At 41.0% G+C, this 26,124-nt stretch overlaps 2 protein-coding genes across 4 annotated transcripts in view; one reads left to right on the top strand and one right to left on the bottom strand.

Moving 5' to 3' along the window:
* The window catches only part of TPPP (tubulin polymerization promoting protein), a 120,768-nt gene extending 101,168 nt beyond the window's left edge, over positions 1-19,600 (top strand). For 2 of the 3 annotated variants that reach the window (XM_032765556.2, XM_032765557.2), the window contains 2 exons: positions 2,569-2,722; positions 17,508-19,600. In XM_032765556.2, the coding sequence (XP_032621447.1) occupies positions 2,569-2,722; positions 17,508-17,702 (349 nt within the window). In that variant the 3' untranslated portion in view covers positions 17,703-19,600. The remainder of the gene's footprint in view (positions 1-2,568; positions 2,723-17,507) is intronic. The other variant, XM_075062637.1, reaches the window with a different exon arrangement.
* A 3,601-nt stretch (positions 19,601-23,201) lies between these two features.
* Positions 23,202-26,124, bottom strand: part of CEP72 (centrosomal protein 72) — a 75,811-nt gene continuing 72,888 nt past the window's right edge. Inside the window, exon 15 of the mRNA XM_075062635.1 lies at positions 23,202-24,003. The gene's annotated coding sequence lies outside the window, so the exon portion shown is untranslated. The remainder of the gene's footprint in view (positions 24,004-26,124) is intronic.

Genomic DNA, 26,124 nt, shown 5'->3' with positions numbered 1-26,124 from the left:
CCCATCCAGGACATTTGTAGGGCCTTCCCATAGGACCCTCTAAGGGAGGGAATCCCTTGGGCCTGTGACAGTCATGTGGTCTTCGATTCACACATTCACTTCGCACTATGCGATCGTCCCCCAGATCAAGGATGACGCCGGGTTTGGCAGAGCTGTCCTCCATCCTGGGAACTTGTGAACCCCTACCCACCTGCAACAGATATAGCTTGGAATCACCTATTGTGGAATACACATGAGCAATCACTCGAAGAAGAAAAGACAGTTACCTTTTCCGTAACTGGTGTTCTTTGAGATATGTTGTTCATGTCTATTCCACATCCCACCCTCTTTCCCCTGTGTCGGAGTTGTCTGGCAAGAAGGAACTGAGGGTGGGGGGAGAGCGCAGCTCCCCTTATACTGTACCGGGCAGGCGCCACTCCAGAGGTCGTGGGGGCGCTCCCCCCTATGGGTACTGCTAGGGGAAAAACTTCTGGCACCGGTGCACGTGGCAAGCACGCACACCTACTGTGGAATGGACATGAGCAACACATCTCGAAGAACACCAGTTATGGAAAAGGTAAACTGTCTTTTCACTTGATGTAGGAAGGATCTGTACTACAGTGCTACTGCAGCACAGAGGCAGTGCTGTAGCTGGGCTGCTGTAGCGTAGACATACCCTTAGTATGTTAAATTTTAGCCTGGGCTATGTCTATATGGCTAAATCTCAAAGGCAAGAAGTGTAAATATTGGTCTAAATATTTGGGGATATTAAATTAGGCAAGTGGAAAGGTATATATTTATATCCACTTTAAGAGGTGTAGTTTTTGTTATTAGCAAAATTCAAAACAACCTTCATACAAATTAAGCTATCGCAAGTAATTTCCTCTTGCTATGGTCTAATAATTTCATTTTAAAATAAAATTAGTCTGATTTAAAAAGCAGAACGTGCCTTGCTATTAGAAAGTGATCTGTGAACTGAAGTTATGCTGTCTGTCTGAAATGCACTTTTATTTAAACTGCCAAAAGGCAGATTTACCTAAATGACCTTTTGACTAAACACATCTTCACAGTGATTATTCAGACATTCTTCTTAGGAGCTTTCAGAGCTCTTCTACATGGGTCACTGTGGTCTGTCAAGTGTATAATGTGTGAAAGTGTTTAAATATATTCTGACTTCTTCTTAAAAAGGTATTTTCAGAAGCAGTAATTTATCAAAGTCTACCCATAGACACCTCTACAGCACACTTTGCTAGAGCAGAAAATAAAAACAACCAAGCAAGTCAGCAGCCTGGAAATGTGGTGCACCTTTCCTTTTCACTTTTAATCATTTATCAAGACAACACGAAGAGTTAATGATAGAGTTTCAGCTTCAGCTATGAATTTCTGCGCTTTTCATGAATATCAAGCCCTCAAATAACCTTTTCCATAAGTTCTTATTTGTGAATGTTTCATAAATGGGACAGCCACAGAGAGAAGTGGAGTCCTATTTTAAAAAAGTTTATTTAACTTGTTTAATAGGATATGATATCAGACATGCAATGCTAATGAGTTGTATGCTTCTTTTTGAGGAGGAGGAGTTTAAAGTGACATGTTTTCCTTATGATTTGTTTAAGTTTGATTTGCACAATGCTCATATCACAAAATAAATGTTGTGTGATAGGATAGGTTGTCATCATCATTTCAAAGAGGAGACCCATGCAATATCATCTAAAGTCACCTTTTGCGTTCAACACGAAGGCTATGTCTATATTCAAACCACTGCAGCTGCGCTGGTGTAGCCCTTGAGTGGACACACTCACTGCAATGATGGGAGGGGTTGTCCCATCACGGTATTTAATTTATCTCCCTGAGAGGCAGTAGCTAGGCTGATGGAAGAATTCTCTGTTGACCTAGTGCTGTCTACAGCAGGGGTTAGGTCCTCTTAACTACATTGCTCAGGGGCGTGGATTTTTCGCACCCCTGAGCGATGTAGCTTGGGTCCACCTAACTTTTTAGTGTAGACCTGGCCTAAACTGCTGTCACTCATTTCATTTATGCAAACCGAGTTTACAAATAATTACCCAAATTAGATTACGTCTTCAGCTACATCTACACTACGACCAGTACCACAGTACAGGAATGGAAGTGGTTTTTCTTCTCACTGTAGTAAATCTACCCCTAGGGTTGTCTATACCAATCTTAGGTCAGCTTAAATATGTCTCTCAAGGGTATGTGATATTTTTTTCATACCCCCTGAGAAACAGTTAGCTCAGCCTAAGTTTTAGGTGTAGTTTTAGGCCTTGGTTTAGACTGGTCCTAGCATTCCGAGAAAAGTATGAGCAGTAGTCCAATTCCTTTAGTTTCTCTTTAATTCTGAAGCCTAGCCAAGCAAGGTTCATTACTGTTACAGTGACATTCAAGAAAGCAAGATGAAGCTGTCCTGGGGAGGCGCTGCACTGAAAGTCATCATGGGATGAAGGGCAATTCCTTTTAGGTAGTATTTGTGTGTTGGCTGCTCTTCACTATTGCAGACTGCATCTGTTATCCTTCTCTTGGAGTACTGTGTATCCTTTTTGTAATTTCTTCTGATTTTTGTGTGTGTTTTGCCAGGGGGAAATCTTCTAGGACGATTACTTTTGATCAATTTAAAGAAGCTCTTCAAGAACTCTCCAAGAAAAGATTTAAAGACAAGAGCAATGAGGAAGCAATTCAAGAAATACATAAATTGATCGAAGGAAAAGCCCCGATCATATCTGGAGTAACGGTACAGTAGTACTTGAGTAGTGACATACCATAAATCTCACTCTCCTTTCCAAAGCTGTTTCCTTTTAGGAGCCTAAGCACTGATTCAGAGACTTTATTTAAGGTAAAAAAGGACCATCGTGATCAGCTATCCCAGTGGTGGGCAACCTGCGGCCCACCGGCCACATGCGACCCATCAGGGTAATGCACTGATGGGCTGCCAGATAGTTTGTTTACATTGGCATTGCCGCCTGCAGCTTCCAGTGGCTGCAGTTTGCCATTCCTGGCCAATGTGAGCTGTGGGCGGCCGTACAAATGTAAACAATCTATCTGGTGGCCTGCCAGCAGATTACCTGCCCACTACTGATCTAGCCTGACCTCCTGCATATTGCAGGCCACAGAATCTTTACCCCCCCACAATTTCTCAAATAGACCCCCAACCTCTGGCTGATCTACCAGAGTTCTCAAATCATAGTTTAAAGACTTCAAGTTACAGAGAATCCATCATTTACTTTAGTTTAAACCAACAAGTGACCCATGCTCCATGCTGCAGATGAAGGTGAAAAAAACCCAAGGTCTCTGGCACTCTGACCTGGGGGAAATTCCTTCCCAACCCCAAATATGGGAATCAGTTAGATCCTGAGCATATGGGCAAGACTCACCAGCCAGACACCTGGGAAAGAATTCTCTGAAGTAACTCAGAGCCCTCCTCATCTAGTGTCCCATCACTGGTCATTGCAGATATTTGCTGCTGAGGTGAACTGGGCACTGGCAATGAGCCTGGTTGAAATGTTTGTGCTGAAATGGCAACAAAGCTCATGAAATATCTCAGTATCACACTATTACAAAGGATACTACATAGTCCTGCTATGCTGCTCAGTACCACCCAATAAGAAAAGAAAGTCACAATAGTCAAGAGTTCTAGCGTGTGATCTGAGCAGAGTAATACTCGTTATAAATTGTGCTGCAAGAAAAATGGGAGTTAAAGACGAGACTTGTTTAACAACTTTAAAAGGTTTTGATTAAATTCACAAAACCAAAAGAAAGCAAGGACTTAAGTCTTAAAATAAACCCAGCACACAATATGGGACATGGGAATGTTAAGGGCAGAATTCTCAGTTTTGTATGGTCTGTTCTTGAATCTATTTTCTCCCCCTTAAGACTGAGGAGACTTTGCATAATGTTGTTCAGTGTTTTTAATATTGGTAGGAATACAGTTAGCTAGCTTAGTCCCAATAGATAGGTTCTGTGTAACAAAACCAAGTTTTAAAAAGCCTAGTGTTGATAGATTTGTTCATTTTTAATGTCAAGTTTCGTTGCTTTCCTCCTCTCCACCCCATTTCCCTACTGTTGTCACCCAAACAATGTAACATCTGGCCCAGTTACATGGGCTCATTTATTTTCACTATCAAAACTGAGTGAAATGCAAAATGAAATAGCATACATGATAAAAAATAACATAGGACCAGTTTCTGGAACAGTTTTAAAAACATGCGTAAATTTAAGTATCTGAGTATGGCCGCTGAAGTTAAGTCAATGGGACAATTTACTTAAAGTTAGGCATGTGTTCAACTATCTTACTGAAACTGAGCCTAGATCTTTTAATTAAAACTTTAATTTTAAACAGTCTTTCCAAGGAGAGGTTCTGGGACAAATGCCAATACACAGTGAGAGTTTCTGGAGAAGAGAGACAGATTCAGAGAGAGCAATCTTCATAATCCTTGTAGTACTTACCAGGTTTTTACAGGATCTTTGAAATCTGTGATAACTATAATGATGCTGCAGTTCTAAGGTTCAATTAATTAAGGGCCAAATCTTGTTCCTGTTTGAAATCAGTAGTAACTTTGCAATTGACTTACATGGGATAAGTGTTTTGCCCTTTATCGTATTTGACATCTGCCAAAATTATGTTACATTTTAGCCTCGCTGGAGTGCTTAACCTTGTGAACTATATTAACTAACTCACTACTTACTTTGATCTGTGCACATTCTATAAAGCTTACTCCAGGCCCCTTCTAATCTTTGGTGTTGTCAGTAATTAGGTACTTAAATGAGCAATGGCTAACAATGCACACATACCTGCTTCCTGCATGTGTTGAGGGGCCGTGAGTGGTTTGCAGATGCTCAATGTAGCACTATGTAAGTGCTTAGTATTCTCACTGAGATATGCCAGCACAGTAGTGGGGTTTTTTTGTTTTTAAACCATTTTATTTATTTATCCACTCTAAACCAATGAAACCAAGCTGTTTGGATGAGATGAACAGATGCCACCACTGGTTTTTTTTGACATCTTTGATTTTTTCTGTGGTAGGCAGGCAGAATGACTCTCCCCTGCACCTTTCCCTCTTGTATCAGCAAGCTATAGCATAGATAACATAAGGTGGGGGGAGAGAAGTGGAAGAAAATCAAACCTGGGGAAATGAGGGCGGATTTGAATTAGTTTTTATTCCTTATGCAGGACTTCTAAATTGATACATTTAACAGCTATGATCTCATAAGTGAAACTCAGATAGGATCCTGTGGTTCTTAAAATATGCTGTGAGGAGCTCTCCATCATTGCTTTGGGGAGGGTTCTGACTGAGGTGGGACACAGTTTTATTCTGTTCCCCTGAATGTTGAAGGAGGAGTTATAGCATTCCTGTTCTTCTTGGTGACCATGAGGCATTAACAGATGCAACAACCTATAATATCGCGTAAACCTAAGTTGGAAGCTTTCCACAGTAGTCTGTCTACTAATCTAGTAACTCCAGATACTTTCCTCATCATTCTAGAATAAAAGCTTATTCTGAGAGTTTGTAGCCAGAATGACATTTAATTGAGATACAAAGTTGTTTGCAATGGCACCCTGAAAGGATTTGATCCCACCATCTCTTCATCCCGGTCTAGTTTAATTTTGAGATTTACCACCGTGCAGAGAGGAGCAATATGTTTTAAGACGTTAGTGGAGAGGCCAGTGAAATGTTTTCCAAGGGTTACTCTTTTGTTTCAGTTTTCTGATGCTTTTGACTGTTCATGTTTTAACTTGTGCATATCAGGGCTGTGCATTCAGTTCTGCTGAAGACAGAATTAAACTGTATTTCTTGGTGTGTGTGTATATGAAGGTCTTTTTAGGGGGTCATTTTGGGGGCCCAAATAATATTTTAGGCATATCTCACTATTTCAGTTGCTGGATGATGTAAATAATATGAAGTGGGACTCAGATGTTTGTAGACTTCACTGGAAGATCAAGGGCTTTTGTTGGCTTACCTTGGGTTGAGTTTTGGCTGAGAGTTTTTTTTTTTTTTTATGGTGGGGCACATCTCTTTTAAAGGACTGCCCATTCTTGCTTAGGGAGATCTCTGCTTGAGCAGTGAGATCTACTAATCCTTACTTTCGAGATCAGAAGGTGCTGGGCACAGGAGCTTATGCTATAAGGGATTCATATATATTTTTTTTTTTTTCCTTCAGAATGTTTTTAGAGTAACAAAATTTTATCTGTTGGTTGATATGACTGGAAAGACAACAGTTGGCAGCCGATGATTGGAAATGTTGATCTGTATTCTGGAATGTGAGCTGCATCAGCATTCCTGCAAAACATTATCAAATGGTTATGCACTGCAAACAGATGTGTTGGAATACTGATTTTTGTACAGGGGTTTTCCCTCATGTTGGCAGAAGCGTGGAAACTGAAATTGCAACTGTTGGCTCAGATGTTTGGGAGAGTGAAAATAACTGAGTGAAGGGAAGAGAGGTGATTCTTGGGAGTCCAGAGAATCCCATAAATCAATTCCATTCCAATTTTGGTGGTGACAGAGGTAAGAGATATTTTGGGAAAGTGCCTGTGACAAATCAAGATGACCCAGGCTTTGTCATGGGTCTTTTGTGTGTCTCAGCACTTTATCTACCCATTCTACACTAAGCAGCTCCTGATCGTTCAGAAAATGCCCTGGGCAGCTTAATTTGGCAATCCAGAATGGATTCTTTGTAGAAAGGCTAGAAGTTTAACTTGGCTCTGCTGGAAAATGCTGGATTCAATAACTTAATTAATCTTTTTTTAAGAGTGGAGCTCTGTTCAGCTTTGTGCAGGTTCCAGGTTGGGGTAATCACATATGCAAATGGATATTTACCAGGTATAGCCCAGATACATAGGTACGTGCATGCACACGCTTTTTTTTGTGATCGAAAATATTCATTAGGGGATGGATCATAAAATGGTGTCTTGACAACAAAAGCTCAGATGTATGTGAACTATTGTCTTGAGAATAATTTAGTTAGAGGCGCCGTAGAAATAAAAAAATGAAGTGTGGCTAATTATCTCACAATTCAAGCAGCTGGAAGGGTTGCTAAATTAAAGAGCGTAACTGTTTGCCTGCTCTTCAGCTAAAACCCATCATTATGAAGGAGAAGATAGGTGGCTGGCTAAGTGGGTTAAGTAGCACTGTATTTAAAGAACCACAGAGTCAATTTAAATACAGTGCTACATTTTTGGGGTTTTAGGCATGCGCAGGTGGGGACAAGCTCATAACTTCGTCCCTGTCTTCAAATGTTATAAGATATTATTTACATCAGAAACAAACACTGACCCAGAGGCCATAAAGCAAGAAGTAAAACTCTTTTAACTTAGTGGGATGGGGAGATCATTTGGGTGCTCCAGTTAAATAGCAATCCTTGAAGCTTTGCTGGAAAAGGGAAATTTAGATGCTTTGGTCTAAGTGTTGGCTTCTTTTCCAAGTTCTGTCACTGCTGTAACACCCAAGTGTCATCCTTTTCAGGCTGCTTGACAACTTAACCCTTTTTCAGAAGAGGGGTCTCCTGTCCACTTCTGGGTGGGTGGGCAGCATTTAGGGATCTGGGGCAAAAATCTGTCAGGGGCAGTACTTGGTCCTGCTGTGAAAGCAGGGGACTGGACTCAGTGGCCTTTCCCTTCCAGTTCTATGAGATAGGTATATCTCCATATAATGATGAATGTATTGGGAAGGTGTAATCTACAGACCTGTAATCCCCTCACCAGTAATTGTAAAGCACTGTCTAAAATTCAAGTTGTCAGGGTGAAGTCCTGTTTGCACTCATACCCCTGGCCCATGTGGGATATAAAACCAATTTACTCCAGACAAAGAGATACATGGTTCAGATTACATAGTAATATTTTAGACTATAAGATATTTCCTAGAGTGTGAACTCTTTGGGCCAGAGATCATACCTTCTGTATTCCAAAAGAGCCTATTCAGAACAAATAAAGGAGTAGAGTGTATAAAGTTATAGCTCACATGGCAAAACAAAATCAGAAATAAATAAATTGGCCATCATCTCGAACATGCAGGCCATTTACTAATGTGAATTTAAAAACTCGTACAGAAGAGTCCATGCAGAGGCAGCTGTTTCTTTGCTCCATACTGTATAGTGCAGATGTGCTACTGAGAAGAGTTAACTTGCCCCCACCTATAGTTTATCCATGGACCAATTGCCCGTCCAGCCTCCATACTTAGTTTGGTCCATGGCTGAAGAGACAACATTTTGGCAGAGCAAGTTGCATACACAACAGCACATACAGGGAGTTCTGTTGGAATTTGGAATGTCTCATAAGCCAGCTGAAGAACCTGCATAAATATCTTACAGGTTTACTTATAACAAACTAGTGTCCATTGGATCCTTTTCAGTTGAAGGCAAGAGTTCCTCTTTTCCTTGCTTGCATCAGAATAGCAGGGATGAAGAAGCAATATGGGAACTCAGTTTGGTTTTCTGGAGGCTAAAATAAGTCTCTGTAAACAACCACATGCTGTTTTGAAAAAAATCTTCTCGTTCAGGCCCCCTGCCTTATAGGTACTTTGGATAATTTTTTTAGTCCAGGCTTAGTAGAAGAGTTAAGTTAGAAGCCTAAAAAGTTATTGAAGACCAGTATTTCTATTGGCCTGCTTAATTCTTTTAAATACCTGGATATAAAGAACAGTTGACCTTAACCAAATCATGCCCTGTGGTATCTCCACTGACCTCTGACAGAAGAGACCTGGAAAGATGAAAGTCCTTGTCTTTGTAGGAAAACAGACCTGCTTGAAAATGTACATCTTACCATGATCGTTTTGTCCACATCTTCCCAATCCCACATTCCAATGCCATTTGTTTCATGGATGTAGAAAAATATTTTATTCTTATATTAACCAAGAATTTATTAGAAGTAAATGAGTTTGGCCAAAGGAGCATCTTGCATTTCCTAATTCTGTATTGCAGCAAGTCTAAAATTCTCTGGATTGATCGTTTGATAAGAATGAGAAACTCATTCATTAATCACTACAGAGTGAGAGCAAATTAGATTGTGGAACTAAATCTGCCTATGCTATCTGCCTATGTTTTCAAAGAAATGGTCTACACTCAACTTTACTATTTCTTTAGTGTTCTGTTAATGTAAACAAAGCATTTAGAAAACTAGTAAGTGTAGTAGAAGTAGTATCGTCTGAGTATTCGTCTATCTGAGCATGTACAAATTTCACAATCTGTGAACATACCTGGACCAAGAAAACCTGGAAGACAAAGAAATGGAAACTGATGCTATTGTATTATCATCTCTAATGTCTTTTATACAAATCCAAAAGAAATATGAAATTGCCAAGATAGAATTCTCTGTCTGTTGGATGTTCACATTTCTGGAAGCATGGTGGACAATCAGTTTTTCTTGTGCTAACAGAAGGTCAGACAGGCTTGTCATCACCTGCTTGTAATACAAACAAGGGTGGAGTTCTTCTCAATACCTTCAGATACAATTGGAGAAAAGACCTACACATTACTCAGTTAATTTGGAGAGAGACTCTATCAGTTTCCATGGATGCTACTTTTATGTTTCTTTCTTCTTGACTCCCCTGGTGCTGGAACTGTTCTCAACAGATGGCTCTACTTGTGATGGAAATGCACATAATGGGTGGGATCACTATTTTCTTTGTTCTAAGATTGTGAAATTGATACACTGTTTTGAAGGCTTGTGGCCTGATTTTTCAGAGGTAATGAGCATCCTCATTTTCCAGTGGCTTCATTGGGAATTGTGGTTGCTTGGTGACTTTGCAACAGAAGAGTTTAAAATCATTAGCAAGTTGATGTGAAGGCCTGTAGCAAAGTCCACAGACCTGAATTTTATTGGAAAACTAGATCAGTGATTTTCAAACTTTTTTCTGGGCACCCAGTTGAAGAAAATTGTTGATCCCCACAAGCCAGTAGAGCTCGGAATGAGGAGTTTGGGGTGTGAGAGGGGCTCAGGGCTGGGGCAGAGGGTTGGGGTGTGGGACTGAGAATGAGGGGTTCATGGTATGGGAGGGGGTTCTGGGCTGGGGCAGGGGATTGGGGTGTAGAAGGGGGTCAGGGCTCTGGCCTGGGGGTGCAGGCTCTGGGGTGGGGCTTGGTGCTGAGGAGTTTGGGGTGCAGGGGGGCTCAGGGCTGGGTCAGGGGATTGGGGCATAGGGTTGAGGTGCTGACTTACCTCTGGCAGCTCCCAGTCAGCAGTGCAGCCAGGGTGCAGAGGCAGGCTTCCCTCCTGGCCTGGGACCGTGCTGCACCCTGGAAGCAGCCAGCAGCAGGTCCAACTCCTAGGCAGAGGTATGCGACTCTCGCTCACAGGCACTGCAATTCCTCCCCCTCAACCCACTGGTTCCCAGCCAGTGGAAGTGTGGAGCCAGTGCTCAGAACAGGCGCAGCATGTGGAGCCCCATGGCCCCCCTGCCTAGAAGCCAGACCCTCTGCTGGCTGCTTCCGGAGCGCAGCGTGGTGTCGGAACAGGTAGGCACTCTAGCCTGCCTTAGCTGGGCAGCACCACTGAGGGGACTTTTAACATCCCGGTCGGTGGTGCTGACCAGAGCAACCCAGTGCCTGACATGCCGCAATTCAGTACTGGGTCGTGACTCGAACTTTGAAAAATGCTGAACTAGACAATTAGAGAAATGAGGAAGTGTTGCTAAATTGTAGGATGTAGCTGTTTTATTACATCTATTGCTATCTACCACACTTTAGAGAGATTATTGCTCTCGCAGTGAAAATGGGTTTGATCCTTGCTGATGAAGTATGGACCTTTTTGTTGATGTGCATTAGACCTGGCGCTGGGGTTCTATGAGGGAACAATAGAAAAATGTGTAGATACCTGGGGAAATGAGTCACAAAATGAAGAAAGTTTCCAAATAAATGACTGGCAACTTCTGAAAACAAATGTAGCACTATTGTTTGTAACCTTGACATTGGAGACATTCTGCATTGATGTACACCTTCTGAAGTCCCAGTGAAACCAGTGGGGTTAAATTAATTGTACATCTGCTCAGAAATTGACTGTGTGTGTGTTCCATCCTAATTTCAGCAATCCCAGGGCTTGAATTGGACAAGTCTCTTAAACCTTTACTTGTCACTGCTGTTCATGTGGGGGGGAGGAAGTTTGGGAGAAAGTTGGAGCATGTCATTTTTTATCCAACTCTTTGAGATGTGCCCTTACAACCCATCAGAACTGAATTCTGTCCTGAAGACTAATCTGCTGAAGTTTAAGGAAGTCACCTAAAATGTAGAGGACGTCTCGTGACGTGAGAACGTGTAACGTGTAAAACTGAAGTTCAGCAAAGTAAGCAGAGATGAAGATGAGGCCAGTGCTATACAATGTGTGTGTTTTAAAATAAGGACCGTGGTCTGAACTTCACACTGAAAAGATTGTCTCTTGCATGTGGATTATTTCTGTTTACAAAACAAACAGCCTTAATTGTTGGTAGCATCCAGTGGTGTGTGGGTAAAGAACTATCTTAGCAACAAAGTTCTATAAACACACATGAGAAAAACCTAAGTTTACCACTTTGACTACTTACTAATAAGCTTTGCTTTTTGCAAGTTTCCAGCCCCTACAGCTGCTTCCAGTGTCTGGGGAGATTGAAGGATACTTCGGCAAGCATCACAGCTTGATTAACTTTTTTTCTACTTAGTCATTCGCTCATCCCACAGACCATACAATCTGCTCTGGCTTCTTTATTTTTTTAATGGGCTTGGGTCAGCACTCTCCAAATGGGGGAGATGCTTATAGCAGGAAGCTCTGGTTCTCACTTACAGAGAGGGAATTAGGCACCTATAAATAAACCTAACCAATAAATGCCCCAAATGCATTTTGTCTTACAACCTGCCCTTTGCTGATATGCTGCTGCAACTGTTGTTCTGAGCAGCCAAGGGGCTGAGATGAGGGATTTTCCCCTCCACTTCCAGCCTATATAACAGATAGGGTCACATGATGTTGCTCACCAATTGCCTAATTTAGCTGTTCCTTATACTGAAAATCATGTGTCTGTGGGTGGTGGAGGATGGAGAGGAAAGGGCCATATGTTTTGCACCAAAGCCCTGACTAACCCTTTGCTCACACCTGTTGCAAACTCCATGCTCTGTGTAATTACATTGGTATTTTAAATTATTTTTTTGGCAATTATCAATGTTTTTTGGCCCACTGAAATCTTCACAGCAAGTGATGTGGGGGCTGGAGGGGAGACTTGACTATACACAGGAGCCTGGGTACTCCCCAGTAAACTGGTCCTGAATTCTGCAGCAAGAATCCCCGGCTTCCTGCTGCTGCTGACGGGCATGTAATATCCTGAGAGTGCTGCATTTGCAGTAGGTGGTAATATATTGTGGATGTGTTGAAACAGCTCTACAAATAGTACACATGTATGCAAGCATTCTACATGCAGTGAAAGGTGGATATGGACACCAGCCCACACAACAATCTTGTTCTTACAGTCCTATTTCAAAAACGCTATGGGTGTTCTGCCTGGAAGAAAGCAGAACTGGGTTATTTACTACAAGGAAATTAACAATCTAACTCTGTGGCTGAGGTCTAGCATGTCTCCCACACCAGTCAGCTGTGAATTAGGACAGCTGCAGCAGTGGATGGTTGTGGTCAGCATTAATAAAAGTAGCTGTGGAGTATCTAAGCTGCCCACACTCCAGCATGTGACTGTCTATATACAGAAGCAGCAGAGAATCCTGTGGCACCTTACAGACAAACAGACGTTTTGGAGCGTGAGCTTTCGTGGGTGAATACTCACTTCGTCAGACGCAGGTAGTGGAAATTTCCAGGGGCAGGTATATATATGCTAGCAAGCAAGCTAGAGATAACGAGGTTAGTTCAATCAGGGAGGGTGAGGCCCTGTTCTAGCAGTAGAGGTGTGAAAACCAAGGGAGGAGAAACTGGTTCTGTAATTGGCAAGCCATTCACAGTCTTTGTTTAGTCCTGAGCTGATGGTGTCAAATTTGCAGATGAACTGAAGCTCAGCAGTTTCTCTTTGAAGTCTGGTCCTGAAGTTTTTTTGCTGCAGGATGGCCACCTTAAGGTCTGCTATAGTGTGGCCAGGGAGGTTGAAGTGCTCTCCTACAGGTTTTTGTATATTGCCATTCCTGATATCTGATTTGTGTCCATTTATCCTTTTCCGTAGTGATATACAGAGTACATGTCAGATACACGAATGCTTTGGGTACATATTAACAACAGTAAGATCCTTGTTGGGCGTCAGGCCAAGAGTCCAGCTCTGCCTTGTTGTCTGAGCTTATTCATTTTATTATACGTTGGTTTTGTCTGGTTGTGCAGCTAAGGCAAGTGCTGATGGCGGTGTATTTCCTACCATCACTGTGACTGCAGTGTACTGGTGATCAGTGATAAATCAGGACAAACAAAATAAAGCCCATATAAAGTACTGCCATGTCAAAACAAACCAATAAAATATACATATTTGCAAGAATGGCACTTCTTCCCAGCCATTCATTTTCATTTCTGTATGAATCCAAAGGTCAAGTGGATTCATATAGGGGTAAAGCTCAAAAAAAGCTCCAAAAAGGGCCCAGATATCTTTCAACATTATTTGAGAAATAAATACTCCAGAAGCCTCATTCTTGCAGCTCTTACCAATGTTTTCTGTAATGTTGGCCTGTTCTGTATGACCTAACCCGTCTGCCCCAAAACCAAGCCCCAAAGTTGCACTGTAGAAAATCTTATTCTGTGTATTTGGTGGCTGAAAGCCTGTCCTGTCTCCCCAGTATAATTAGTAAAGTCATAAGTATAAAAAAAAGCTGCAAACATGAATGATGTTTGCCACAACCAGCACACACAATAATCCCATTGTGTAGGTGGGTATGTTAATTTGTGTGGGAGTTGTATTGTTTTGGGAGAATTGTGTTGATTTGTGCAGATGGCAGTTGGACCAAGTAAACCACCATCTGTGCAGTCTTCCTCATATGATCAATGAAATTGTTCCATGCAAACTAAGTGTAGAATAAGGGTGGTGATGGTTGAGCTACTTCTGATCTCTCAGTGCTCTGACTCTTGGCATGGCATAGCTCCATGCCTTCCTGTAGCTGTACACTACACAGGTATAATTCATAAAGTCAAAATGGCTGAAAACTTAAAAAGTGGACAATAGCAGACAAGGGATCCCAGTGATGATTGAACCTAGTGGTATTCTGAATCTGAACAGAGAGCTCTGAACCACACTTGCTGCGGTTTCCATCATTTCAAAGTGGCTCAACAGACATTTCAGGTGTGTTGGGTTTGTTTGCGGGGAGGGGAGAAGTATAAATTGGTTTATTCAATATCTAACAAAAAAATTTACATATTTTTTTAAGGCCACCTCCACTGTGTGGTTATGTTGCATGTCCCCATCAAATGTCATTAGTGCAAAGCAAAATATAATTTGGAAACATTCAGCTTCGTTATTTAACTGGTGATGGGGGCAGGTTGTTCTCAGTGGTGGAGGGTCCTTGACACTGGAGTCCATATCTGCCTTTGGTGTTGTCAGGGTTCCTTCCCCACTCTGAACTCTGGGGTACAGATGTGGAGACCTGCATGAAAGACCCCCTAAGCTTATTTTTACCAGCTTAGGTTAAAAACTTCCCAAGGCACAAATTCCTTTCTAGGCTTAGTATCGCTGCCACCACTAAGTGATTTAAACAAACATTTAGGGAGGGCCACTTGGAGCCCTACCTTCCCCAAATATCCCCCCAAACCCCTACACCCCCTTTCCTGGGGAGGCTTGAGAATATATCCTCACCAGTTGGTACAGGTAAACACAGACCCAAACCCTTGGATCTTAAGAACAATGAAAAATCAATCAGGTTCTTAAAAGAATTTTAATTAAAGAAAAGGTAAAAGAATCACCTCTGTAAAATCAGGATGGTAGGTACTTTACAGAATAACAAAAGACTCAAAAACGCAGAGGATTTCCCCTCTAGGCAAAACCTTAAAGTTACAAAAACGGGGATAAACCTTCCTCTTAGCACAGGGAAAATTCACAAGCTAAAACAAAAGGTAATCTAACGCATTTCTTTTCTGCTGTTACTATTTCAGCAGGACTAGATGCTTAGTTCAGATATACTTAAGAAGATGTAATTTCCCCACCTGGTTTCTTGGCTGGCTCTGAGAGACACAGACCAAAACCTTCCCCCAAAGATTTGAAAGTATCTTCTCCCCTTATTGGTCCTTTTGGTCACGTGTCACTCAGGTTATCTGAGCTTCTTAACCCTTTACAAGTAAAAGAGGAATTAACCCTTTATAGGGTAAAGAGGGATTTTATGCTACCCTTAGCTGTATGTTTATGACAGGTGTACTAAAACCTGAGTGTGTTGACCTTTAGGACAAAGTGAAAGTAGTGCTTTTCTTCTCTCGGCCCTCTTGACAAAGGGGGTACGTATTTGAGTTGTGTTGTATTTAATGGAAGTTGCTTGTCTGTTTTCAGAATGTGGTGTTATAAAAATCTGCTAATGTGACCAGGTAGACTGGTCAAATTTTTTCTTACAAAACTATTTTGTGGATAAATTGTCTTCTTTTTCTTTTATTAAACAAACAAAAAAAATCAAAAAATTAAAAAAATGGAAAACAACTTTGGGGATATTTTAGGGTCGTGGTGGAGGGAGGGTTGTGATTTTTTTCTGTTCTGTGTAAGTTTTTATACTGCACTCTTTGCTGTAGTATCTGAGTGCCTTCCAGTAGTGCATTAATCAGTGTGATTACACATCTGCTGTGTTGTTTGTTCTCTCATCTGCTCCCCAGAGGGAGAAGCGTGTGTGATGGAGTGTCTTGTTTTGGTGTGGTGGTGGTGGTGTTAAATATACCTGTTGCGCTGTGTTTATATTAAAGAAGGTGAGTGGTGAGGTTGTGATGATGCTTAGTTCCTGGGAGAGTTCATCCCATGATCTGAGATCACCCCTAGAGAAGGTTCTGTTTCCTGCACAGAAGAGCTTTACTCTTGTTGTGAGTTTCATTGTACTAGAGGAGAGTAATTGTCAGTTATGGCCGGCAGCCTTTTAGATATCCCGAGCCCATACCCCAGGGCACTTTGAAGATAAGGACTGAGACTTTGAACTTGATCAGAAATTCCCTGGGAAGCCAGTGTAGAGAGCAGAGGACAGGTCTGGTCACCTGTGTAACTGAGGACGTGCACTCCAGCCTTTTGTGCTAGTTGAAGTTTCCTAAGGGCTGAAGATATATTGCATTGCTGAAGTCTAGACAAGAGGTGGGGTTTTTTTGGTGATTTTTTTTATCAGTTTTATTCCCAGCGTTACCAAAATTATTATCAACATTGGTTTGCTGAAAACTGGGTTTAGATTAAAAAAAATAATAAAAAAAAAAATTGTTTTTAAGTCTTTCAAAAACTGCAAACAGAAACAACTCTGAAATTATGAAATCTTTCGTGAATTTTTTTATAGTTTTTTTTTACCAGAATGTGTTTCATGTCAAGAATCCTTTATACTGTGAGTGTTTTTTGTAAATCAAGAAGACAGCAAACAATTGCATGTTAACTATTATCTTTTGTCCTGAAGGTTGCTTTATGTCAAAGAAAGTGCTTTCTTTCCTCTGACATCCACTGGGCCACACAAAAATAGTATTGGCACTGTCTTTAAAATACAGTATAAACAATTACTAATACTGCAGCACCCACATGAGACAGATTAGCAAGCATTATTGAACATTGATCATCTTAGTGCCAGGGGCATCAACTGACAGCACCGAAGATCAGACAGACCTTCTCTGTCTTCTGTCACAATGCAAAAAACACAGAGGTATAAACTGCGTGTTTGTACTTTTTCCTCCTCTCCTCTGACTTAACTTTAAATCTACAAAACTAAATTGTCAAAGATGGCCACTATCTCACCTCTGCTTCTGGTCAAAAATGAAGTTCTCATGATCCCATATGGCTTTGTGAAATAACTTCTTCTCTCCTTTCATCCCAGCTGTTGAGTAAAATCCAGGTGACCTATTTCTTGCCAAAAAATGTGGTTTGAGTGGTACCCCCGCCCCCTTTTGCCCAGTAGCCAGAGCACTCACCTAGGATGTGGGAGACTGAGATTCTCCTAGTCTCATATGGAGCAGGAATTTGAACCCAGGTCACCTATCTCCCAGGAAACTACCCTAACCGTTGGGCTATGGGATATTTTGGGGCAGGGCGCTCTCAATCTGTTCTGCTGAAGCTTTTCTACTTTTTAAAAAATAATTATGTATTAGGCAGAAAGTGTGTGACTCCATAGCCAGATGGTTAGGGCACTTATCTGGATATTCACTGGAGCAGGGACATGAATTCAAATGTTTCACCCTCCCCACCTGAAATCTGGAGCCACTTTTGAAAATGTTGGCCTTCATGCCCAAAGCCATTCTGTACTCCAATTTGTAACTAATGAAGTCATTACATCCAGTGCCACCAAACTAACATTTCTCATTTATTTTTGGTCTCTTAAAATGTATCACTACTCTGCAATTCCGATATCAACAGTAGTTAATGATTTATAATGTTAAAAGTAATTTTCTTTTCAATGAAAAGTATTTTCTTGTGTCGTCTTTCTCCCAATAGAAAACCATTTCATCTCCAACTGTATCACGACTTACAGACACGTCAAAATTCACTGGTTCCCACAAAGAGAGGTTTGATCCAAGTGGGAAAGGAAGAGGCAAAGCAGGACGAGAAGACCTGGTTGATGCGTCGGGCTATGTGCCTGGGTACAAGCATGCAGGCACATATGATCATAAAGTACAAGGAAGCAAGTAAGCCTGGGGAGTTTAAAAAGAGAGAGAATATACCTGTAAGAATGATGTAGATGAATCCCACATGTTTCAGTTATCGTGAATGCGAAGACTATGTTGGCGAGAAGTGTTTTCAGGAACTGGAACTGATTTCAACATTTGCTGAGATACTTGTAGCACAGCAACACTTCATTACATTCCTCATGCTTACATTGGCAACAAATATAAAATACAAAGTTGTTGAGCTTTAGACAAGAAACCAAATGCAAGGGCTGTTCTACCACACTTTGTCAATACTGGTAAAAGATCTCAAACATTCCTAAACATCCAGTTCTTTCTTGGGTATAGAAGAAAAATGCTCTCCAGATAGTTGAAAAAAGGGTCATTGTAAATCTTCCTGCGATAGCAGCCTTTCCAAAGAGCACCCCAATATTTATGTAGCGTGATTTGAATACTTATTTATTTGAAAGATGTCTTAAAGAGGATCCAGCTCTGCCCTCAAAGACAAAAATTCAGTATTGTACTAGTGGGAAGTAAATGGCTGTAATATAACAGGTTGCTATCCTGAAAAGAAATAGATTTTCCTACACCATTTGTGAACTTATTCCTCCTTGCTGAGCCTATTTAGGTTCCAATTTATTTGTCAGCAGAAAGATGTGGAAGACACTAGCCCTCGTTTCCTTACCCTCCAAAGCCCAGGACCTCTCAAAACCAATACTGTACTTCCTGCAAGTTACCGCGTGTATTGGTAGCATGATTCTAACTGAAACTACAGGACATAAAAGGCGCTAATGTACTAACATGATATATAGAGGAACTAGATATATTGCTAAGGAAGTCTTGATGAAAATATCGATCTTGGTTGCAATCTGGTTTTTGGTTTGCACAGTGAAAGTGAAGGGGGCATTATGATGGATTATACTTTTTAAACTTTAAGTGTGAACTAAACACCACTGATCAGATTTTCATCGAGCTAGGCACGTATTCTCATGCACATGTACACACACACACAGGCACCTGCTCCTTTTAAGTTCTGACTGAGTTAAGGAAGGTCTGTGACAACTCTGAAATACATAAGTTCATGTAAGGACAACTAAATTATCACCACAAAATAGTAATTTGTTAGTCCTTCATTCACAACTAGGTGCGTCTCATGCCCTCTAAAGATACAGTACTAAAGTTAGCTAACTGATTTGTTAAGCGGTCTATGTTTGAAGGTAGGGGCTCTATTCTCCTCTTATTTGGACTGTCCAGTGAAGGTCAGGAATAATTCTTTGAAGGCAATAAATTTCCACAGGTTTAGAGCTGCTGTAGGAGGGGAATCAGGACCAGTCTTAATGGTTTAACAAACTGGCCACTAAGTATCCCATATAGCCCACATAACAAGTGGTATTAATTGATAAATCATTGGAAAAACCTCACTCATTTGATACTGCTTAAAAAGTAAGGAGAAATGTCCATACAGAGAAAGTGCAAGGACTTATTAGCTGATCTCTATATTCTACATGTGGTTATTGATATTCCACAAAGCAGAATAAGCACCACAATGTGTAATATAAGATGATAAGAGGACTTTTAGTTGGATATTTGATAACCGTTTAACATTCTGCTTTGCTTTCTATTAAATGGAGTTCAAGTATTAACTTTATAACTCCAGATAGTACAGGTTAATCACCTCTGTTGCCTCTCTGCCACCATCTGTGTCAGGGTTCTCATGTATACAGAACAGCTGGCTTTAGTGAGCTACTTACATACAGTAATCAGCGACATATGCTAGTTTTTCATGCAGGCCAACACCCTGTATTTGCCACATGTCCAGACACTGAACACAGGTTCTCAGCCTTCGAACAGATTGTTTTTTGTTTTCTGCTGACTGTCTATAGAAGCCTTTTCTGTAACTTTGCCACCACTGACCTTTCAAACCGAAACACAAACGTGAAACCAAAATAACAATAATAAACAAAAGGAAGAACTCTTTCATGGGCTTGGAATTTTTTGTTTGTTTTGATTTTTGGTTTTCAGGAGAGAGGGAAGTCTGCCCAACCCAGTGCATGCTTTTAAAAGGTCTTGTTTGTGTTTTCCCCCCTTTAAGCCCTCCTTGGTGGCTCTGGTTACCTGACACAATTTTAGAGATACACCAGGACTGTGAGAATGTGGAAGTATTTGTTTGTGAAGCCTTTCCAAGTGTTTCAAAGTTATCCACTTTTCCTGAACACTCCAGAACAGGAAAGGTTAGTTATCCATTTACACATCATACTGGCTACCTGCCTTCCCCTTCAAGGAGAGGTAACAGCACAAACCCACTTTCAGATATTTGTTATGGCCATATTATTCCAGAAAAGCAGTGGAACACAGAGTAACTGGTAAAGTGCAGAGAATACATTCCTTCCTGAAATGTCCCATAAAGCTACAAATCTGGATAGTGCTCAAGGACAGTCATTTTACTACAACAAACAGATGGGTAACAAACCTTGAATTATTTGTAAAACACTATCAAAGCTGAATATTGCAAAGTTCACATTAAGGCTGTCGATTAATTGCAGTTAACTCGAATGATTAACTCAAAAAAATTCATCGTTTAATGATGAATCGAATGATTAACTCAAAAAAATTCACACTGTTTAATAAATTTCAGATGGTATTCTATCTGTTAATATTTTTGGATGTTTTTCTACATTTTCAAATACATCCATGTCTATTACAACACAGAATACGAAGTGTACACTTCTCACTTTATATTTTTTATTACAAATATTTGCACTGTAAAAATGATAAAAGAAATAGTATTTTTAATTCACTTCATACAAGCACTGTAGTGCAATCTCTTTAATCGTGAAAGTCTAACTTACAAATGTATATTTTTTGTTTTGTTACATAATTGCACTCAAAATCAAAACAATGTAAAACTTTAGAGCCTACAAGTCCACTCAGTCCTCCTTCTTGTCCAGCCAATCGCTAAGACAGACAAGTTTGTTTACATTTACAGGACATAATGCCGCCTTCTTATTTACGCTGTCACCTGAAAGTGAGAGCAGGCATTTGCATGGCACTTTTGTAGCTGTCATTGCAAAATATTCACGTGCCAGATATGCTAAACATTCAGATGCCCCTTCATGCTTTGGCCACCATTCCAGAAGATATGCTTTCATGCTGATGATGGTGGTTTAATGCTTTTTTTTTTTTTTTTAATTAAATTTGTGACTGAACTCATTGGGGGAGAATTGTATGCCTCCTGTTTTGTTTTACTCGCATTCTGCCATATATTTCATGTTATAGTTGTCTTGGACGATGACCCAGCACATGTTCATTTTAAGAACACTTTCACAGCAGATTTGACAAAATTCAAAGAAGGTACTAATGTGAGATGTCTAAAAATAGTTACAGCACTAGATTCAAGATTTAAGGATCTGAAATGCCATCCAAAATCTGAGAGGGATGAGGTGTGGAGCATGCTTTTAGAAGTCTTAAAAGAGCAACACTCAGATGCGGAAACTACAGAACCTGAACCACCAAAAAAGAAAATCAACCTTCTGCTGATGGCATCTGACTCAGATGATGAAAATGAACATGCGTCAGTCTGCTCTAGTCTGGATTATTATCAAGCAGAACCCATCATCGGCATCGATGCATGTCCTCTGAAATGGTGGTTGAAGAATGAAGGGACACATGAATCTTTAGTGCATCTGGCATATAAATATCTTGTAATGCCAGGTACAACAGTGCCATGCAAACACCTGTTCTCATTTTCAGGCAACACTGAAAACAAGAAGCGGGCAGCACTATCCTCCAGCAAATGTAAACAAATTTGTTTGTCTGAGCGATTGGCTGAAGTAGAACTGAGTGGACTTGTAGGATCTAAAGTTTTACATTTTTATTTTTGAATGCAGTTATTTTTTGTACATAATTCTACATCTGTAAGTTCAACTTTCATGATAGAGATTGCACTACAGTACTTATATAAGGTGAATTGAAAAATACTATTTCTTTTGTTTTTTACAGTGCAAATATTTATAACGAAAAATGTGAGCACTGTACACTTTGTATTGTGTACAGGAGTTCCATGTCTGGAGTGCGTGCAGGTCCGGACCCTAAGGCTAGTGGGTGCAGGTCATAGTTACCTGCTGACAAGGAACAGAAATATTGAATTACTCTTTGTTGCATCGACAAGTTTGATAGCACCAACAACACTATCACGATAGTTACTGCACACTACTTCTGGTGTAGAAATAGGCTTGGCAGCATTCGATTTTTATTTTTTTTCTAATTTCATCAGATATCAGTATTTTAAAGCATTTTTTCCCAAGTTGATGTTGTAAGTCAAAAAAGGTAGCGCTGCAACCGTTAAAACACAAATTGTAAACATTGCTGTGTCATAATATGATGTTATAATACACCAAGTAAATAACCTTAAATCAAATTCTAGTAAGTTCTCAAGCCGCATTTTTCTTACGCTGCCTATTGATAACTTTGATTATCTACGGAAATATTTTCTGTTGGTCTGTGTGTGCGATGACATGGACATTTACCAACATATAAAGATAAAAATGGAATCCTTCCAAGCCCACCAAAGTTCCTACCAAAAGAAACATGTTCTATAAGGGCCTTATCCAAAGACCATTGAAGTCAATGGAAAGTCTCCTATTGACTTCAATGGGCTTTGGATCAGGCCTTAAGAAAATAACACTGACAGCAACATTATAGGTTGACAGAAGCATTTATATATTTCCTTTTAAAATGCTAAATGCATATTTATTTTAATATTTTTTCAATTGTCAATTTTTAAAAGCCAAATAGAACAGATGAAGAAGTCACTTTAAAATGAGGGTGAAGAAGGGAGATAGTAGGAAAGAAAATATTTTGTGATGGGTCTTTTCTCTGCTGCTAACTGGAGGTGAGAACACAAAACAGTGACACTTACTTTCTGAGATTCAGTGTCTGCCTAGCCCTTACAAAGGTGCTCAGTGTGGGAAGGATGCAAAGAGCCTGCCCCTTGTGTAGCCTGCATGAGGGCCAAGCACAGTTGCAGCCCCTGCACTTGGAGAGCAGGGCGTGCGGAGGATAACAGTAATATGTGTAGGAGGCAGCAGGCTGCACCCCATTAAGCAGTATAGTCGACGGTGTGCTTCTATTGTACATCATTACTCTAGGCTGGGTAAATGGCATGGTCCCTAGTCAGGATTTGTGTACACTGCAGGTTTTCTGCTTGTGATCTTTTTCCATGCATCTAAGTCTGTTCCATCTCACTGGGCATTCATGTCAGTCTGATTTGAAGCACCCAGTGCTTCTCAACTCACACACACACAAAAGTCACGGTACAAATCTTGCAGTCCTCATCTTTTGTTTTCATTTGTAATTTGATTTTACATCCTTTTGAAGCTCATAGTATTGAAACATGACAAGATACTTCAAATGTGATATGGCAGAGATCAAAATCTATATTTTAAACAAATAAAACACAATTAATTTAAAAATAAATTGCATTCATGGGCATAGTTTGAGGGGACCAAGGGGCAGTCTCTTCCCCCCCGCCCCCCCCGTGCAAACTGCAAGCCTGAAGCAGGCACTGTGGGCCAGACTGGAGCTGCCCTCTTCCCCCCAAAATACAGAAGTCATAACTATGCCTATGATTCCATTAACACTAAGGCAGGGCCCAGTCCTGCAAAGCCTTACACATGTGCTTAACTTTCTGCCCTGTGTGCAAAGTTAAGCACGTGCATTATTAGTCTTTGCAGGATCAGGACCCAAGAAATTAAAGTGCTGACTGGGGGAAACAAATGGACTTTTAAAAAGTGAAGTTACACAAAAATCAGATTTGATTCTTGCTATAGTGCTAGTTTAATGATTTTGAGTACATGATGTGCTTTAATATTTAGTCAGTGTAGTTCCCCCACGCTTTAGGATTTCTTCCTTATAATCACATTTATATAAAGCAGTCAGTAATTAAAGTTTTTGTCCTTTTATTTATGGCCATGGAAGCTGTAACAGCCTTACGATATCACATGCATTTAAAAGGGCAGTTTTGCTTTAACAACTCTTCTGCATGAGCAATTACATGATAAATTGTAATCAAATATTTTTATGAGTCCAGATTAAGTAAATATTTTGCACAGGGGAGACTGGCCAGGATAAAGCCACCAGATTTATATTTGCAGTTCACCAAAATTTCCTAGTAATTGTGTGGTTTCAGTAAGAGATTTATTGTTGGTTTTCTGTTTGGTATCTTTAAACTCAGAAGTCTCTTCAAAGTTCATAGTTTTCAGCAGTTTAGGGATTCCCATCCGAAGATACTTTTGGCTAAAGCATGGCACCAGTGCATTTCATTGACTCTATGTGGACAAGAAAACATGCTGGGGTTATAGAAGGCCTGAGCCCTGAATAAATATTTTGAACAATGCTTGTTTTTTTTCCCTCCAGTAGCTCTATTAATTTTTTGTAATTTACAGCATCTGACATTTCATTTCATGCTTGAGATCTAGAAGTAACTTTTACTGACTTGGTTTGCAGTGCTGGTTGTACCGCCATATGTTTTTTGTAGAGACACATTATCCTTCCCAAAACATCTTAAAACTAATTTGAAAATCTATTTTTATTTCTTTTAGGCTATTAACTGTTACAAAATAAAATTTGATTCTTTGTGCCTCGGTGTGCAATGCCGTATTGCTAGCATAACCTGCCTTATGGTGATGTATATATGTACTTTCTGGGAGCATCTATCTGTGTCCTGTTTGTAATCTTGAATAAGTGTTCTCTGCCCTCCATTGGCCAAGAACCATTTTGACCTCATAATAAGGAGAAAATGTAATAATGTTGCATGCATTAGCACATGCCCTCCAAGCTATTAGTCTTCAGTGTGTGCCAAAGTAACCGCATCTTTTTGTACATTCTATTTGTAGTGCAAGCTATAAGTACTTTACTTACCATGCCAATTACTCAGTAGTGAGTAATACTATACACAAGATTTGTACATGTTTTGTAAGCAGGTGTGTATGTGTGTGTACCAACACTGTACATGTAACTAGTATTTGTGCCATATGGGTGCTGATCCAAAATGTAAAGCTCTTGGAGCCAAATCCTGGCCCTCACACAAAACCGGACCAGAGCTATGTGGCTTGGAATGGCTCTGACACTGCAAAGCCCTGTCCATACAACGGAGGACAGAAATCCCTGGCTACGTCTACACTGCACGATTATTTCGAAGTAGTTTAAACCGATATTACGAAACTGATGTTATAAAATCGGTTTTGCGCGTCCACAATGCGATCACAAAATCGATTGCTTGTGTCCATGGTCCAAGGCTAGGGCTACCATCGGATTTCAGGAGCGGTGCACTGTGGGTAGCTGTTCCTCAGCTATCCCATAGTTCCCACTTCTGTGTTGAGAGCACAGTGCCTGGATGGCCAGAAAACATTGCCCCGGGTGGTGCTGGGTACAGCCTCACCCCTCCCTTTGTGAGGGCAGCAGACAACCCTTTGCGCGTTTTTCGCGGAGTGCATTGAGCAAACGCCATAGCACAGCAATCATGGACCCTGAGATCACAAACGGTATCCTGACCGTTGTCAACACCTCGCGTACTCTCGTGCTGACTATACTGAACAATGAACTGCAAAGGCAGGAGGAGAGGAGGAGCAGCTATTGCTGAGCGGCGAGGACAGCGATGACGAGATGGAGGCAGAATTCTCCATAACCGCTGGCCCAGCGTTTTGGAGCTACTGCTATTAACGGGGCATCTACTACCCATTGAACGCCGGAATTTGGGCACGGGAAACAAGCACAGACTGGTGGGACGCATTGTTTTGACGGTGTGGGATGATTGCGAGTGGCTGCGAAACTTTCGCATGCGTAGAGCACTTCTTAGAACTTTGTGACATGCTTTCCCTGCCCTGAAACGCCGTAATCAAACATGAGAGCAGCCCTCACAGTGGAGAAGCGAGTGGCAATAGCCCTCTGGAAGCTTGCAACGCCAGACAGCTACCGGTCAGTCGGGAATCAATTGGAGTGGGCAAATCTACTGTGGGGGCTGCAGTGATGCAATAGCCAAAGCAATCGTTAGCTGCTGCTACGAAAGGTTGTGACTCTGGGAAACGTGCAGGTGATAGTGGATGGCTTTGCTGCAATGGGTTTTCCGAACTGTGGTGGGGCCATAGATGGAACCCATATCCCTATCTTGGCCCAGAACACCAGGCACCCAGTACGTGAACCGCAAGGGGTACTTTTCAATGGTGCTGCAAGCACTGGTGGACCACAAGGGACGTTTCACTCACATCCACGTGGGATGGCCAGGAAGGGTTCATGACGCTCGCGTCTTCAGGAGCACTAGTCTGTTTAAACGGCTGCAGCAAGGGAATACTTCTCAGACCAGAAATAACCGTTGGGAATGTTCAAGGCCTATAGTTATCCTGGGGGACCCAGCCTACCCCTTGATGCCATGGCTCATGAAGCATACACTG

The sequence above is a fragment of the Chelonoidis abingdonii genome, chromosome 2 (assembly GCF_003597395.2).
Source record: "Chelonoidis abingdonii isolate Lonesome George chromosome 2, CheloAbing_2.0, whole genome shotgun sequence".
Lineage (NCBI taxonomy): Eukaryota > Metazoa > Chordata > Testudines > Testudinidae > Chelonoidis > Chelonoidis abingdonii.
The sequence above is the reverse complement of the archived record's forward strand: the minus strand, read 5'-3'. Positions and strand labels throughout refer to the sequence as shown.